The sequence below is a fragment of the Solea solea genome, chromosome 10 (genome assembly GCF_958295425.1).
Source record: "Solea solea chromosome 10, fSolSol10.1, whole genome shotgun sequence".
Classification (NCBI taxonomy): domain Eukaryota; kingdom Metazoa; phylum Chordata; class Actinopteri; order Pleuronectiformes; family Soleidae; genus Solea; species Solea solea.
The window spans coordinates 12472125-12491240 of NC_081143.1; the positions used below are offsets into that span (position 1 = coordinate 12472125).

The window sequence follows — 19116 nt, forward strand, 5'->3', positions numbered from 1 at the left end:
ATATTTTTAAATGAGAATATAGTGTTCCTCCGAGCCGCCGGTGGCTCGTCCTGGTTCGAGGTATCCGATGTTGGGGCCGACCGGTGGCGCCTGTGGAAAATGTTACAAAGCTGTCTGATGGATGATGGTGAATTTCATTCACACTGTTGTGCGTCATGCTGCCGCCGCCGCCGCCACCTCCTCCTCCTCCTCCTCCTCCTCCTCCCTGCTGTAGCCCTACTCTGCTCGGACTACTTTCCTTCTTCATCTAATCATTCATCAACGCCCGTCTTTGTCACCCTCCTGAATAACTCCAGGCTTCATTCACATTGAATTCAGTTAATTCATGAAGAGTTCTTTTCTTTTTTTTTTCAATTCAATTTTCAACCACCTGAACACAACTCTGAACATCGGTATTGATCTTACACGGATTCACCAACTCAGTGACCTTGGGTTTCACGGAAAGCACTATAGAAATCGAAGTTATTATTTTTGGTAGATCTGTGTGTCTATCTGTGCGTGCTTCTGCACACAACCTTCTGATCTGGAGTCAGAAGCTCTAATGTTGCGCCACAGAGTCTGTTACGCATATAGGCCGACAGAGGCTTGTTGCATAAACGAGGTGAAGTCTGCCATCTCTGATTGCCTTGTTATTATTGTTATTATTAGTCACTTCATTTCAAACTGTGTTCAAGAACAACAGAAAGACACTTTTATGGTTATTTTAGGGGCCGTGCAGGAAGAATGGACATGAAGAAATGAGAACATTCATGTTTTTCTGCTAAGCAAATAATTCACCTATCTAAATACAACAAGCAACATGGAAATGTGCTTTCCTCCCTAGATCCATGGATGCACAAACACTTGTGTCATACAGTTCCTTACACTTCTTGGTTAAATGTAACTCAGACTTTCTTCCTATTGACAGAGGAACAAGAGCAAAGTAAGTCAGTGAAAATAATGGATTTCAGGGTGCACTGGTGTAGCCGTCCCATTCTATCACATAAGAGCCATTAATCGACTCTTAGAAATATTTTAATACTTCGTTTCATAATGATTCCATGTATCTGTAGTCATTTTCTGAAATGTCATGGTAGCTCACAAGCTAATAACTAAGTCATTTTATTTGATTCTACATGACCTGAGTAAGTTACATTTTTGAGTGCTGTAGCAAGTAGGAACCTTTAGAGGAACTCCCCCGGTTCTAAAATAATCTGAGGTAATTTTTGCATTGCTGAGTGAAACTCCAAAAACACCTGGAAACGACCCACGAGACAAAGCTTTATGTGGCATCATTTTTGGATTTTGGTAAATGTAAGAACGCCATCTGGCTTCATATTAATGCAGTGTTCTCAGACTAATGCCTGATTTATACTCTGTATACTATCACTTTACAGTCTGATTTATAATCTGTCAGAAATTACAACAATGTTAATATATTTTGTCGAGTGTCGTTCATCAAGTGTCAAGGCATAATAATCCTGGGCACTTCAAAGGTGGCCATTATAATAAGTTACAATTAACAAGAACTCAACATGAATTAAACGAATCCAATGGTGAATCCAAGCCTTCCTCACAAAGTCACTTTTCCCACCTTATTTCCATAATTTGCATCTCTATATAATCCAAATTCCCACCCAGCAACCTCAACCAAAAGCTACAAACCCGCCACCCCACCCGTATCCCATCCCCCCATCCCAAACCTGCTCTGTCTTCCTAACCTCTTTGGTGACTCTTTTGGCGAATTTTCACCGGCTCTACTCACCTAGCCTCGCCACACCACGGCACGGTTTAAGTAGCATTTCCACTAGCATAGTACCTGGTACCAGGTACTATTTTTAGTACCTGCTCAGACGAGGTTCCAAAAGCGTGCCGAGTAGGTACTATGCGATGATTGGTCTGACTGGCGAGAGTAGGAGACGTCTCACACACAAATCAAGCCGAACAGCGCCGAACTGTAGATCAGTTAAAACTACTTAACAATCCTAAAAGCGTGTGTAAATCTCCAACAACTACAGGAGTCTGGTGTAAAGTCATTAGTCACTTGTGTGTGTGTGTGTCGCGTATAAAACAAAGTCACCGCAGTTTAACTCAGCCGTGCAGTGATGGCTCCGCCCACGTTAAATAAGTACTTTTTTTCTAGGGGAGAAGCAACCTAATCTGGCCGTGTCGTGCCGTGCCGAGGTGAGGCGAGTAGAGCTGGTGGAAATACGCCATTTGTCTTTGTAACAGGGTTCCTACATTTTCTCCATTTTAGAATTCAAAACTGCTTCTCACCGAAAGATGATTTTTAAAAATGGCTGTTCGATGCGAGGTGCGTGATTGTTGCTCTGCAGCTTACAAATAATCATCAGCAACAAATGTCACCACACAGGAAATGACCATTGGCTTACAACTATTTAAAACTGGTTATCTAAAACCTACTCATGTTTTCACCCGCAAAAGTTTTAAAGAATTTTTGTGCAATTCAAAGATTTACATCATTTTCAAATTTCCAAAGGCTGTCCAGCCTTGTGTAGGAACCCTGACTCAAGTGGTGTTAAGATAAAATAATGGGAGATTCTGTAAGTGCTGTTCCCACCAGAACATAAGATCAACAAGGCTGTTAGGACCAAGTAAGGAATGGGCTCACTAACCTCACCATGTCCCCTGGATCTCCCCTCTACTCTAAGTGGAGGAAGCTCCGTGGCTGGACATGTTGGTCATGCTGCCGACCATGCCGGCCGCGGCAGCCATACCTGAGGGCCCTCCAAGAGCCGGAGGACTGTGCTTGGTAGGTGAGGTCATGTCGGCTCCACGGATCTGGCCTTGGCCCTGGCCCTGGGGGTTGTGGTGGGCGTGCTGCAGGGCGTGGCGCTCCAGCAAGGTGCGGTGCGTGAAGGCCCGGTGGCACACGTTGCACTGGAAGGTGCGCTCAGCACGGTGGGTGCGCATGTGCACATTGAGCGAACTTTTCTGGGTGAAGCGCTTGCCACACATGGAGCACTGGAAGGCCCTGACGCCGGTATGTACCACCATGTGCTTGAGGAGGTAGTCGCGCAGGGAGAAGGAGCGCCAGCAGATGGAGCACTGATGAGGTTTCTGACCTGAAAGGGTCAGAAACACACGCTCTTTGTTATGGTGATATGAGCATTTATGATTGGCTCTATATACATGGATACACTCGGGTATAACATTAAATATATAAAAAAAAATAAAAAAAACCTAGAGCTCTTATGGTGGATTCACAATCACAATTTCAATTTCTCACACAACTGTGCTGTGTTGTTGAATGATAAGTGTTTATTGAAGAACGTTTTGGGGGATTTGGCAGAGACTTCACTTCCAGCGTAAATGGAACTCAGCATGAGGACACACTCACACTTCCTCTTCTCTCCCAGCTCTCCACCACCTACCTCTGCATTCAGGCGTCCTCAGCACCAAATTACAGAGTAGTATTAATTAGGGCTGTAAACTCCTAGTCGACTGGTTGATTTATTGGTCAAATTGGTCTGGGCCAACCAAAATTCTGATTTGTCAATTTTTTGTCACGTTAATTTCATACAGTCTATGGTTAATTTCATTAGGAGGAAAGTACCAACGGCTAATGGGGGTGTTTTCAGAGCACCCCTGTTTCACAGGTGACAGTGTGTCTTCAGAGAATAACCCCCTTGTTTTCACTATTTTGGATTAGCCCATCCCACGAGAGACAGATAGATTAAAGAACGTCCACGTTCTTCCACATCTGGTGATTTTATTTAATTTTGAGCTTTTCATTTTAGGCTACAGTCAGTCCTCTAACATCCATGTCAAAGACATCTGCAGTGGGGCAGCATTTTACAAAAATAGCTGGCGGGGAAAAAAGTCGAATGCAAAGTTTGCAAGCAACAGTTTGCATATCACAGCTCGACTACAAACAAAGCACTTCATATAAAAACGGTAACTAACTCACCTGCTCCGTCCGTTTTGAGTATATGAACATATCAGAATTGGCATATTTCAATGTTTTGGTCTAATAACCCGCTCGCAACAAGGGCATAATGTCAATGTGCAGAACAATTTGCTTTGCTTTTGGTGTGAACACATCATTAGGGCTCAGGTGGGCATGTTATGATCTCTTTTTCATAATCTATTTAACATTACACAACACCCAAGTCGAAACGCAAGAAGCTGACTATATACCCAATATTATGAAGACGCCTTTCATTGCTTGTGTGAATGAGTACTGATACAATGTAAATAAACAACAAATGTCGACAGTGTTGTAGACAGAGGTGTCTTACCAGAGTGGATAAACATGTGCTTGCTGTAGTTCTTCCTGGAACGTAAAGATTTGCCACAGTGTGTGCAGTCAAATGAGGTCTCAGATCCCTGGGAGGAAGGGGAGGGGCCTGCAGAGGCGGAGGGAGGCGGAGCTGGAGTCATTGGTGCCTGGGGAGGAGCTGGCTGACTGGGCTCTGTCGGCATGCTGTCAATACCACCCATTGGCCCGCCTACATAGAACGGAGCTGGCTGGGACTGGCTCACCGGGTACTGGAACATGAGCTGGGGCAGAAAAAACAAAGAAAGAAATAATGTCAAAAACATAATTATCTGTGAGGGGATTCACAAAATATTGATAAGAATCTGAAACTGCTGCTATGCTGTTAAGTCCCCATCGTGTCTTCAAGCTGTGGTTTGGAAAAACTCCCTGAAAGTGAAGGTTTTCTCTGCAGTTTTCTGAGCACATTGCCTTCACAAGTGTTTTCAGGGAACTACGGTGGCCTTTGCGGAACAGAAAGGATGAAAACATGAATTTACAAGTCTCTCCACTCTTCCACTCTCTCTGCAGCGTCCTCCTCCTTTGTGGGTTTTTGCATCTGGTTTATGTGGCTGGACTGTTCTTTGTTTGTGTAGTAAAACTCAGCTTTGAACCACAAAATGAACGACCACTTGGGCGGCTATAAATAAACACATAAGCACAAGATGGCAGCCTCCGCACAACTGTGCCCTAAGTACATATAACAGGCTTATTCAAAGGCCACCAAATTATTTTTTATTTCAAATACATATACAATATATTGAAGGATTAAAGATGAAACACATTTCCTCAAAGTGGACCTTTACTCGTGTCTCCTTTAAATCTTGCAGTAGATTTCACACTTTCTCTGGCTGCAAGGAGTTTATATTCTGACAGCAACTGAAATGAATAAACTTAAATTAGGTTTAATGTTCCATCTAGACATGAAGAGTTCTGCTTGGAGAAATTACCTGCACCACAAACAAGATCACTTATGTGGTTACAAATTCTTGAACTTACATGTTTTACCTTTGCCCTCATTGAGCAATACAGATATGCATAAATATCTTTTCTTTACATCCACAGCTGAACTACTTCACAGTTCTCTGTCCACGTCAGTTTTCGTAGCTGCGCATAGGATCAAAGTTTTCTCCAAACTAATTGTCACAAAATGTTTCTTGTCAGCACAGGTCCTCAACTTAGAAAGATTTATGGGCGAGCACAGAGGAACAACTACCCTTCAGGAGATGAATGTTGAAAAAAATAGGCCCAAACAGTGCACTGCACATACATGACTCTGCACAGTCAAGCTCAAACACCCAAGAAAAGCAGCAATGAGCAGCAACACTTTGGCTTTAACTTTGGCAACTGTTGCTTGAAACTATTTATTATTGTAGAGCAAACAGTAGACATGATGAGAAATACCTATTCTGATAAGCTTTTAATTTATCGATTGTAAACACTTATTTCTTCACACATATTGACACACTGCCTCCTTTAACCAACCCTATTTAGGAACATTTTAGTTTTTAGGGTTGCTCTGCAGCATAGGCTGCAAACATATTAACTTGGTCCAGAATATATATTATATTATGCTCAGAGTTTATTACTTAATTAATGATTTAAAGAGACAAACATGTGTCACCTAGACTGGCTTTAAGTGTCTTTCCATGGCGTGTTTCCATTATACAGTTCTAGCACTTTTTTGCTTTTCCTGTTACCTGGCGCTTTTTTTTTGGTACCTGCTCTTTCGAGATTCCAAGTATCATCACTGTCGGCCATGGTAGGAAAAGTCATGAGCAGGACTTCCGACACAAAAATCAAAGCTAATAATGCCCAACTGTAGATCAGTTAAAAAGACTTAAAATTTCATTTCTGGTGTATTTAGCGACAGCACTGCCATATTTCAGTTCAGCGACTGTGTCAGACCGAGTCTGTGCTCCGGTCATGCAGGAAGAACGGAACATTTCTGTGAACAAATCTTTTTAATGAACTGATTCTAAAGACTCAGTCCACTGAAAAGAACTCCTTTGCCCATCACTAGTTTGTGACACACAAACCAGGTCGTCATAGCACTGCCATGGAGTCTATATGACACATATCGACTTTGTGGCACTTGAGAACCCTCTAGCGGTACTGGGAACTTTCACAACAGTGAGTGAAAGTGACATCCGCAGAAGGCACTGAACAACGCACAGAGACATTCTCGCTACTCTGCTGCTGTATGTTTATACTTCTCAGTAGGGCTCGGCAATATGTTGATATTTTATCTATATCGTGAAATAACACAAGATATGGTCTTACATTTTTGATATCATGATAAAGTATCTGTGATGACCTCTCCTGCTTTTAAAGGCTGTTGCAATGATCATCAACACATTTATTATATTGAATACATTTGTGAAATACACATATTAAAAATAGAATATATATGGATTAGAAAAACAACACAAATATATTTTAAAAGGTCACTTAATAACAAGTATTTTATTTTAAGCTAATTATTTATGATAAAGCAAAAGTTGACCATATTTATAGGCATTCATTGTTTCCAACACAAGTATCCTTCATTTAACATTAAAAAGCCAAAGGAATAAAGCAGGTATTATATGAAATAAAAGGTATTTTTGTATTAAGGTCATGTAATACAGATCATAAACAGTATTTTATTATAGAGTGTATTTGCAGTATATTGTTTAACATCAAGAGTCCAGAGAAACAACCTATGTAGCTTTGATAGATACATTGGGATATAGCCTGAAACTATCCAGATACTGTGATCATTTAGCAATATTGAATGATATCAAAAACAACTGTGGCGAGTTAATGTTCAGAGGGAGAAGAGGATCCAGCGCAACCCCAGCTTCAACACTGTAAACATTCCCACACATACATTCAATAACTCATTGTCATTGCCCTTGTTGTTTGTTTTAATTAAAAAATTGACATGAAACCTGTTTGGTTAATTGTGTTAGCAACAGTTGGAGAGAAACTATGAGAGACATCTATTAGAAAATACTAATACAAACAAATGATTGGCAGGTACATTGGGCTATGGGCTTAGAGTGTCCTCCCAGTGAAAAGGAACAGAAGAAATCAGGTCAGACAGATAGAACATGTTTGTCTGCCTGCTCGACTCTCATGTTTGTAATACTTACCCTGCCAATTTAGGTGGAAAGTTATTCATATAATTAAAATTAGAAAATAGTGTCTGAAAACACATGAAAAAACATTATGGAGTTAAAAATAAAATCAGTCTTATGTCATGTGTGTCTAAACAATGATGCAAAAGAGCTATAGCTAACTCCTCAACCTCAAACAGTGTTTTTTAGCAGTTCACATAGTAAATGCAACTGCCTTTGTTTTGTTAGCTAGATTAAGATGTATTTGTCCTGAAAATGTGTAGTATCTCTGTGTTTATGTTTAAGTCGTTAAGTCAGTAAACTGACACCTGAGTGGTGAAAAGGTTGCTCCTCGACATGTTTGATGAACAGGGAGTCGAGTAACATTGTTTACATTATATTATGTAAAGACAGTGACACTGACGGTGTGCAACAGAGATGTTCACGGACATTGGTCCACATTTGTGTGTGTGTGTATGTGTGTGAACACACCCCAAGGTTCTCAGAGAATGTTGCAGAATTGTATATGAACACTGAAATGTGGTAAGATGGTAATACATTTTCCTGGGGAGGAAACTAAGTGCTGTTTTTAAGTCAATCAAACCAAACTCCATTCAGAACTCTTGACGTTTCCTTGTTGAATAACACCTTGTTGAATGTCTATGTTACAATCCATTGTAGCGTCATCAAAATTATTTATTTCTGTTATTTTATGGTTTAATGTCCAGTGTGCAACAGTAAGGAGAGTTTATTGGCAGAAACTGAATACACTACCCACAAGCACGTTTATATATATCAAAAGTTACACACTGGACCTTTTAAAAATTAAAGACTCTGACTACACCAACCTGGTTGTTGAGGGACTGTGTGGTTGGGGGTGGAGTCAGAGGCTTGTTGACCCTTCCTCTCGGGTTGAAGGTCATGGCGCGGGGAGGCTCACTCTGTGGCCAGAAACTCTCCGAAAACACACTCTGCTCATCATAGAAATCCTGAAACACAAAATTCACATGTATGTCATGTTAAGTTTAGTATCTGTTTTGTGGCCTCACTTCAAGCAGGTCTCTTAAAGTCATAGTTCAGGTTTTTTGAAGTATGTTTGTATAGCTGATAGTGTGCACCTCACACAGACACTTGCTCGCACTGAAAACATGACTGAAAAACTCATTTTGGCCACTTAACAAAAAGCAAACCTAAAAAATACCTACACCACTTCACTTTTACTATATATTTAGAACTGCCATTTTATCCCACCAGTAGACAGCCTTTATCAAGAGGAAACTAAATGCTGTAGACCACTCTCTCTCCCACACCAAAGGCCATAGAGAAAAGAGTTTTAAGTTCCCACAGACATAGGAGTTGATGGTCAACTGCTGCCCTGTTTTCCAAATGTGTGTCAGTTAAATCAAAAACAAAAACACCCACATGTGAACGTCATGATGGCGGATGCAGCAGTAGATCAACAAATCCTGCATGCCTTGATGTAAAATCATTAGTGAGACGAATTAGCAACCATATTCTTGCTTGTAGAATCAAGCTTGTATCTGGAGGGTCACCAGTTCAAATACCAGGATGAGTCAAGGGCTGGAGTGCCCCTAGGCAAGGCACCCAAATTACCTATTGCTTGTGTGTGTGTGTGTTCACTACTGGTGAGTAATAAGGATGGGTTAAATGCAGAGGTCAAATTCACTATCACTAACTGGAGTGTGTGCAAAAACAATTAATTATTCTAATTCTTAAGCTATCACATGATTAACCTGGTGTAGATTTTAGAAAGTGAGCCTTTTGTTAGTGTCCTCCTTTGCGTCTAAAACTGGTTCCCAGCTCAGGGGGAACACCAGGAGCGCACACGGCACAATCAGTGATGACTACTGTACCTTACAGTACCCTATATAACCACACTTCAAAAGGACCCCAACGATCACTTCAAGCTATAGCTATAGCTATAGTTCTTTGGGTGACATATACGTATATACAGAGACCTTAATGGAGGATGTTGAACACGTACCTGCTCCATAGTTCAAAGTCCTGCTCTTCTCTCTGCTCTAAAACCTTCTGAGAAAACACATCACATGTGCTCGCCTCCACAAGAGTGTGCATACAGAAAAGGAGCCGAGTCTGAACTGCACATTCTTGCCGCATCTCCGTTCATGTGCAGATACGCACAGACCACATCCCTCATTATTTGCGTTTGCAACCTCCTCTTTACCCCGAGTGTACACACGCTGAAGTTGGAAAGATAAATTTGTGCGGTGCGGTCTGACCAGTTGAGCTGCATTACTGTCAGAGCAGCAGTTGATCTAAAGTACAGTATGATATATAGAAGGGGAGGTAATTTAGGGAGACATACCAAGATGGGTGGAGCTCCTCTTAACATACAACCGAGGGAAATCCCAACGGCAGAAAATCTCAAGTGGCTGCTGGAGTTTCATTAAAATACATTACAATCACAATATGTATCGTATCAACAGATACATGCCAATAAACAAACGATGACGTCATATTCCCAGCTCTCTCTCTCTAGCGCTGTCATTGATTGTCTTGTGTTTGGAGATTGTTTGACACTGTTACCAACTGATGTCATTGAAAAGTAACTAAAGTCAGTCTGAAAAAAGACGCTAGATATCACTAGAACACATCCTGTCTTTAGAGATTTCACATACGGGGGTGAAAAAAGTGTTGAAACGTAAAATAAAGAGGAGAAAACAAAACCTATTTTTACTCAAATAAATAAAACAGACCAGTGATTGTTCCACACACTGTTGGCTGCACTGAACATTCACAGCTCATTCTTGTCCATGACTCTGTTTATGCGCTCTGTGACTCTGTGTGTGCGCTGTGCTACGCTCACACTGCACTTCTGTGTGTGTGTGTGTCTCCGCCCGCAGTAAATACAGTTAGATGAATCTCACTTGTGCGGCAGAATTGTGCATTTCCTTGTCGTAACGTATATCTGTTTATGACAGAAAGTCGGTGGGTTTGTCGCAATTCGCATGGTGTGTGAGGGACAGCATGTGTATGGGGGGAGGGGCGGACTGTGAGCTGACAGCTCAGAGAGAGAGAGAGAGCGCACAGAGCAAGGAGCCGGTTCAGAGATGCTTTTCTGTAGCAAAACAAAAGTTGACATGTTCTAAAAAGAGAGAAAACATTGCACGCCCTGTGATGTGACGATCACACATGCGCACATAGCTTAAACGACATCGTGCAGCCCAAACTGACTGAAACAAAACTGTAAAATACTAATAAAACAGCAAAAGCAGCAACAATGTCCCCTATCCTGTATCTGCATTGCAGGGCTGCAACAATAACACGTTGATCTTGTTTCAATTTCAGTTGAACATTTGTGAACAGACAAAGCAATAAACCATAGAAATTTATTTTTAGAACAAAAGCACACTTCTGGATGTTGATGGATGTGGGAAACATTCCCCTTTTCAAAATGGCCTCAATTTCTCCTCAACTATAAACACTAGTGTGTAAGTCACTAGTGTGTGATCAGTAAATGTTTAAATTGTCTGTGCCGAGACAAACGAGTAAGAAATGTGAAGATGTTACACATACACCACGTCATGTGAACTTAGTGCAGCAGACAGAAGAAACATTTTAAATTGGATTATTTGTTTGTGCTGAGTGAACTGATGATTACATGCTTTTCTTTTGCGTGAAGGACACAACGTCCCAAACTGAGCAGATCATTTCGTTCCCAAATCACAAATGGCTGTGCAGCAGTTTGGTGGGGAAAAACTGACAGGTGAAAAAAGCTGAATCCTTTTGACTGTGTGGCAGATGTTCCCTGTGTAGTCTGCAGCAGGCTGCGGCATAAATCTGCTCCACCACCTTTTCCCTTCCACTTACTTCAGGACTTCAGTGATGGAAATGCTGAGCATAAATTAAGCATGATGACGAGGATTCTTAAAGTTTCCTTTGCCAACATATGACCATAAAATGAAGGCCTTACACTTAGAATATGGAAGATGTTTCTAACCGACTGTTCAATGAAAGTGCTAGATATAAAAAAGCTTCACAACTGCTGTCTAATTTACATTCTCATTGGCTCTCATGGCTACAGCTCTCCTCAGAGATAAACCCACCTGGCCAAATCCTGCCATGGATTCCTGGGAGCCCTGCTGCTCGCCGTCTCTTCTCCCTTCCTCCAGGGCATAAACGGTCCCATCTGCGTCCTGAACCCCTTCATCTTTTACCACCACGCCCTCTCCTCCCAGCACCTAAACAAGGAGAGAAAAAAAAGGTGCAATTTCAGTTCTGAGTTGTAAAAGAAATTAGGTTTGCAGCAGCAGTAAAACGCAGCACACTGACTCAGCTGCAGCGCCTTCAAACAGGCACTAATAAGTTTTAAAGACGTACAGTAAATATGCAGAAGTCCATAGAATATCAACAATTAAAATTGAGACCAGAGCTTCTCTTCGGCTGTGCAAAGTGCAGAAACATCTCAGCAATATACGCCAGTGCAGTGTGAGAAGAGGGAAAAGCAGAAAAAGAAAGAAATAGCAAACCGTTGCAGCTCTGCTTGCCTGAAAGCTGTAACCATGGCAACCCTTCCCCTTATCCCCCTACCTGGAGTCTTAGAGGCTGCCTCTGCTTGCGGCTGTGGCTCACCCCCCTGTCTCTGTCTCCGTCTCTCCCTCGCTCTCTCCCGTCCAGGTCCTCCTCCTCGCTGTAGCGCTCCATCCCTACCAGGTCGTCAGAGAGGTCAGTTGTGTTGCCGCGCAGGCTGTCCCTGCCAATGCTGTCCACACTGGCCACGCCGGAGCTGCAGCCTGCCGACAGATTCCCTGTGCTACTAGTGTTGGCTCCATTGGCCGTCTGTGCCAACAGGTCTCGGAGCTTGTACCTGACGTCCTGAGTGCAGCTGGAGCTCTGCTTCATGAGGACTGCTCCAGCCCCTGAGCCCATCCCGTCACCACACATGGCGCCAGGGCCCATGTCACCCAGCGCCATCAGACTCACGGTGTTGGCCTGCTCCATCGGGCCTGGGCCCCCCTCACTGACACTGGCACCCCCCAGACCCCCGCCCATGTTGCTAGCACCGCATTCAGCCATGAAGTTAGAGAAGTTTGCATAGCCCCCACTTGCTCCACCAACAGAACAGCTTGCGCTGCCACTGCTCTCTCTCCCTTTACCCCCACCACGCTCCTCTTGTTTGGGCAGAACTCCTCCGAGCATTCCTCCTCCTGCTGCAGCGGCCGCTGCTGCCGCGGCCGCTGCCCCTGCTGCCGCCTTCCTCTGAGAGATGATCTGGGTGCACTCGTCGATGACTGTCTTGATCTGGAGGATGCTTGCGGCAGTGAGGATGCAGAGGGCCTGGGACTGCAGCACCACCAGAGAGCCACTGTACATGAAATCCACCAGCTGCTTCACTGTTTCTGCGGGCACCAGCGGTGGCACCGAGATTTCGGAGTGGCCCAGCAGCAGCTTGTCCTGGAAGAAGGGGCTGCCAGCCGCCAAAACGCAAGCATGGGCGCGCAGCGAGGCGTCATGTATCCGCACAGTCACGTCGCAGAAGAGGCCCTCACGCCGCTGCGTGCGCAGGGCTTCCAGCACCGACTGGCTGGAGTTGTGGAGGTGGATGTAGTGCACGGTTTCTGTGCCAGGTGCCATGGCGGGAGGGGGTGAGTCGCCAGTGATTGAGTGGGAGGAGGGGTGGGGGAGGGGGGGCAGGTGCCTGGGATTTTGCGTCAGCTTGAGGGATAAGGAGGACAGGGAGGGGAACGGGTACAGTGCATGGGCCACGGTGGGGCCGTGTCCCTTCAAACAGCCATGAGTTTGATGGAAGCGGTCAAACTGCGGCTGCACTGTGGCGAGGAGCTGCCTGTGCTGTCCTGAGGGGTGGGATGTTGACGGCCCGTCTCCACCAGCAGCTCCTACTCTGTTCAAATCTGTTGAATGAACATGAGAAGATGAGACTGAATATGCAACCAGCAACTGAGTTTTTGATGCTGAAACTAGGGGTGGGCGATATTGGCAAAAAAATATTCAGCAGATATCCTTTAAAAATGTGATTTTAATTGTCTAAGTTATAACTCATTAATTGTTGCTTACAAATGATATCAATGGACACAATTTTAAAGGAAACAACTCTTATTTATTGTCTTTAAACTTAGGGAATCAAGTAAATATTCAGACAAAAAAAACAAAGTACTCTATGCATGTTCTGCATAACATTGCACACAGACTTCATCTTATTAAACAAATGAAATTAAAGATTAACTTCAAGTTCTGTCCAGGATTCACACAAAAACAAAAAAGTAAAGCTTCCCCAGTGTGCCCCAGATTATCTAACTGTAAAAAATTTGCTTTAAACAGATGTCATTAATAGAAACAAAATCCCCAGTCAAATAGAAACTAATGCTATTACTATACTGTATAGACTTAGTAGGACGGTCAGGTTTTTTTTCAAAAACTAAGTTCAAACTAAATTATAATGAACCTTAATTTGTTCAATTCATTCAAACCCCCACCCCATCAAGTGCATGCCACCCCCCTACCACCACTCAAACGTAATAATGTTACATCCAGTAGCCGTTTGTCAATTGTGTGTGAAGAAAGGTTTGCGTGTTCATGTCTTTGGTTCGAGAAACGTCATTTACATACTCAAACGACGACACTCTCGCAAATGATATACATCACACACCTTTATCTGAAACAATTAGACTACCAATTGGATTGAAAACAAATTTGCAATAATGATTGTCCTTTTGATCTTCAGTATAAGTGGCAGTCCAAAAGCAAGGCATCCAAAGCACTTTTACAGACTTACTCCAATGGCCTCTCGCTGCATTGTATCCAGTGCCCCCCCATCTTTCCCATTTTGTGTATTTTATAGTGCAAAATAAATCAAATCAGACACCATGCCACTTATACCTCTTTGACTTTCTCTAAAGCTCAATCAGTATTATGAATTTTGAAAAGTCTATGGGGCGAAAGTGGCTCCACTAGTCCAAATGTGTCCTTCGGCAAGACACTTAACCCCACGTTGCTCCCGATGGCTGTGTGAGTGGGTATATTACACATGTATATTAAAGGGTACATAAGCACACTTAGGTGGTCATCGAAAACTAGAAAATCACTGTTGAGCACCCAATTTCCACTGACACTTTTGCGAAGGGATAATTTTAATATTCCAAAAATATTGAAATTCCCAACTTTTCCACAAATTTAAAGTATACTTTGAGTGTTTGATTAAAGATTAAGAAAAAAAAAACATGTTGATTTTAGAGAACATAACTTTTCATTGTGAAGAGCCAATTCTGAAGTTTTCATGCTTTCATGAGAAAAAACAGTTTCCATTAGCTTTAAAATAACCATTTTGGAGACTGCAACACATCTGCGAGCAGACACCAACGCGTGCGGGTCGCTCAAGTTGACTGCACATGCTCAATATATTGGGATGGAATAGAGTCAGGTTTGCACATGTGGAATGCAAGACAGAGTATGTAACTCTCTGTGGACAAGGAACTTAAAGCCCATGGCCAAGAGGAAAGGAAATAGGCACGTAACTATAAGGTCACTGGTTCAATCCTGGGACTGGCCAACAGCTGGGGAGCCCCTGAGCACCCAATCCCCATTGCTTCCCAGGCGCAGATAAGTGCTGCCCACTGTGGCCAGGCTTGTGTGTGTTCATTACTGGTGTGTAATAAGGATAGGTTAACTGCAGAGGACAAACTCACTATCACTGATTGGTGTGTGTGTGTGCAAAAAATGACTAATTCTAAAAAGTATCGGAAAATCTTTCATTCTGCAATGATGACTTTTCCATCCAGGATTATGATAGGATACGATACGTAGGGATGTCACGGTAAAGCACAGTAAAGGTCCAGACGGTGAAGGTTACCATATTAGTCTTAAATACCATGGTAACTGCGGTCCATGACCAAGGTGTGGAAAACTCGCAAGATAAGCACTGCACACTGTGCCTGCAGTATCGTGCTGTGCATTTGTTATGAAGTGAAGAAAACATGGCGGAGGGAGGATGTGAGAGCAGCTGTCCTAGAGACATTTTTCCACCTTCTAAGAGGACAAAATCTGATCACATCACAAAAGTCCAATGATCTAAATGTGGCTATTTCCTTCATCATTGCAAAGGATATAATGCCATTCCAAATAGTGGAGAGGCCTGGCTGAAGACTGCTGTGCCTCATTAAAATGTTTCATCAAGGATTTTCTTTTCCAAAACAGAAAAAAAACCAAACTCTACAATCGGGTTAAGGCCAGTGTATAAAAAGTTTAACTGTATTGTTATTGGTGGAATATGTTTATAATTAATCTTGTTTCTATTTAAACAATTGAGTTACTTAGTAGAAATCAATGCAGTTTCTCCAGCTCAGAAGACGGCTCTTTTTGATGAAAATATAAATGTTGTAGCATGTTGTCTACATCACTACGATTCCAAATATATTTGGCATGTGTTTCAACAATGTTTCGTTCAAATGTTATTGATCTCGGAAGTTTGAATCTGTGAATATCTTTCTAAATTGTCTTTAGTGTCACAGTTTCAAGCGAGGGTGCTCTCCATTTGCTTACCCTGCAGTCCAAGTGATTGATGGGAATGATACTAAACCCACAAATTAGTATTTTGTGCCCACACATTAATATTTTGTGTGCATGCTATCCTTATTTTATGGCCACTAATTAATATTTTGTGGGCAGTTTTCTCCCCATGTCATGTCTGGGTCTCCGTACAATGGAAACAGAGGATTTGAAATACTGCAAATACTGCATAGTTTTTATGCTGAGGAGGTGGAAAAGTTGGCAAACATTTAAAAGGTGAATGTGGATAAGTGCAATGGAAAAATGGTTCAGAAATCACATGACTGAAATGTCTCTCCAGCTTAAGGCATTTCACTGCAGTGGAAAACAACAGCACAGGAAGCAAATATGCCTCTGTAACAGCTGCTACTGCCGCACTTCATTTACATGATCAAGTTGTTCTTTCTTATGCTTTTCCTGTGGTGAACCCCACTTAAAATGTTTAGCCACCTCCTGCTTATCTCAGTTTAACAGCAGTGGATTTCATCAAACAACTGCTCAGTATCCAACAATTAATTCCAGAAAATGTGTTTAGAATTTGTAACACATTTGAATTAAAACCAAATGACAGCTATTATTGGACTGCTGGTCTGGTGACACCTTGACTGTGATGACATGGTGATGAACACTTGAATCGAGAAGCAATCCATTAACTGGATAATTGAGACATTCGTGATAATACCACAGAACCATTAGTCGCAGTCCAGGTTTTCAAACGTTGAACTCGGGTGACATCACTGAGCTGCTGCTCTGACACAGCTGGCTACGGGTCGCCTGCTAATAACATCCGAAAAGTCGCGTGCATCACCTATATCACACCTGTTTTGGGGCAAATGACAGCACGTGCCGTGCGCGAGCCCATGCAGCCCCTCCTCGGGCTCAGTATAGGTATGTTGTGCACGCTGTGCATCCGCAACAACACACATTTAGCTGTTAGCTGTGCGACACAGACGAACAAAGAGTGAAGCGGCGGACGCTGAAACACTCGAAAGGAGCGAAAATGTAGCAGCCCGTTCCAGTTACACAGGTAACTGATCAGCCAGTGCTAACAGCGACGGGCTAACGCTAGCTCGCCTTAGCTGTTGACATTAGCGCCACGGATATGTGCAAAAAATACACCCACTTTTTCATTAAATGCGAGTTTTATCATCACCCGGGATACTAGTGAAACATTAAAAATGTCAAACAGCCACTGGCAAAATGTTTAGCATAACACAAAAGCTCACCTACACGCTCCTTTAAGCTGCTAACCTAGCTAAAGTACTAGCTAGCGCAAACTGCCATACACACACAGCTAGTAGATCGTGCATGCTAGCTAACGAGACTACCACCCCTTTTCTGTGCGGAGCTCGTTGACATTAATTTTTAGTTTTGTGGGGGGGAAGTGGTAGGACTGCGTTAGTTAAATTGTGAATAGTGACGTACCTGTGTACGATGACAGTCCGGCGCTTGTTTGTTTTAGGCAGATGCAGCAGGAAGCCCTCGGTACAACGAACCAAACCTGGTGAGAGCTGGAGACAAACACACGCACACACATGCACACACGCCGAGAGAGAGGGATATGTGAAGGCTGCTACCTAACGTCTGCCAAGCTGGTGTCAGTGCCTGCAGTACTTTTCTCACATTAAGGATGTCATACTCAGAAAAAGTTGGACAAATAGCAGTGTCTTCATTCAAATACAAACATAAACCTGACCAGAGGTAGACTAATGAATCGGTCAGCGTATTATAGGTGTGTTCGTTATAAATGCTGCTACTGGCACTAAAACTAAATCAAACTTTATTAAAAACGTTTTTGTACACATGTAAAGGTCCAGTGTGTTATTTTAGTGTCCATAACTATACTTCTACAAGTGTATATCTTACAAAAAATAAACAATGTATAATTGTAGTCTTAAAGCTGCAGTGCATACATCTTAAATATAAATTACACTACATTCAAATCATTGTAAAACAAGAGAACTCGCAGCACAAACCTTTGTATTACAAACTGTCACCTGTCATCGAGAACAATCTTAAAAATTCAGATTGATCTGACAAAAACTATGGACAGGAAGTTACTAACAGAAGGACAAGCTTACAGATGAACCCATGCCCATTAAAAACATAACCTTGGCATTGCTAAGAATGTTAACCAAGTCTGTCAGCTCCACGTGTCCCTCTCTGTGTTTCTCAGTATCGCAGTGTTTTTCAGCAAGCAGGTGCCCAGTCATTTCTTCTTCTTCCAGCTTTTCCCTTGAGGGTCCACCACAGTGGATCATCAATTTGAACGCAATAGCCGGTATTTGACCAGAGAGATGGTAGATACACATATTTTTAACACAATATACATAATTCAGATGCACTGTCAATATTTGGACCTAGATCAGTAAACAATATTACACTTTAAATGCACCGGAGTGAATAAGATTTTTTTTCATATCTACAGGTTGCATACAAGGTTTATTAATGCGTGTGAATGAGTGTTTGTGCAGCAATTTATTGTTACTGCACTGTCTGTAGCTTTGTTTTCTGAAGGGATTAACTTCAGTGCTGTTGGCAGCAGCTTAGAAGATATAAGCACGGAATGATCATGGAGACAGTTGGTACCTTTGAGGTTGACGACAGGAAGTGTGTGTTGTGCAGTGCTGTGTTGATGGGAAATGTTTGAATCATATTGTACAGACAAGTCTGAGGTGAACTGGTTTGAGTTATTCAGTGGACAGGTTCTCTCAGACAATGTTGGATACAAACAGTTAAAATCATCTAATAACTTGATCTGCAGAGAATTAACTGGCAAATATTAATCATTTTTGTTGACTTTTTTCAATCAGTCTCTTGTGACCATCTCCCTAAATCCCCTTTTATACAAATCCTGCAATATATTTTACCATTAAAGCTCAGTAACTGTGAAATAGCTTGTTGTGAAACGAAGTAATTAAAACTTCCTTTGTCAAAGTTTTTTGTGTTTTTAATATGTTATTATGTTCATTTAAAGTTCCAGTGCAGAACTTATACTGCCCCCTGTGGACCGTGGAGTTGTTACCTCAACACTGCAGTTATTTTATCACCTAGCTTTTGTGCCTTTTTTTCTTCACACACACACACACACACACACACTGGTCTTTAACTGTAGTGTTACTTTTCTTGCTTTACTCGGGAATGTATCCACAGACACACAGAGAAAAAAACTGCTGCACTGGAAATACTGTCTCACTGTTGTCATACCAAGTA

General features: G+C 42.3%; 1 protein-coding gene across 1 annotated transcript; it reads right to left on the bottom strand.

Annotated features, from left to right (window-relative positions):
- Window positions 1-1896: 1896 nt before the first annotated feature.
- zbtb45 (zinc finger and BTB domain containing 45) lies at window positions 1897-17471 on the bottom strand. The gene is made up of 6 exons (XM_058640419.1): window positions 17329-17471; window positions 11932-13253; window positions 11448-11582; window positions 8208-8348; window positions 4242-4503; window positions 1897-3065 (listed from the first exon to the last, which is right to left on the bottom strand). The coding sequence occupies exons 1-6, from the start codon at window positions 17438-17440 to the stop codon at window positions 2647-2649; spliced, it is 2391 nt and encodes a 796-aa protein (XP_058496402.1). The 5' UTR covers window positions 17441-17471; the 3' UTR covers window positions 1897-2646.
- Between the last annotated feature and the right edge of the window lie 1645 nt (window positions 17472-19116).

Coding starts and splice junctions, on each gene's coding strand:
- zbtb45 (XM_058640419.1), bottom strand. CDS start 17,440: ATGTGTGTGCGTGTGTTTGTCTCCAGCTCTCACCAGGTTTGGTTCGTT. Junction 11,583..11,931: donor GGCAGCCTCTAAGACTCCAG/GTAGGGGGATAA, acceptor CTCCTTGTTTAG/GTGCTGGGAGGAGAGGGCGT. Junction 8,349..11,447: donor CCATGGCAGGATTTGGCCAG/GTGGGTTTATCT, acceptor TTTGTGTTTCAG/GATTTCTATGATGAGCAGAG.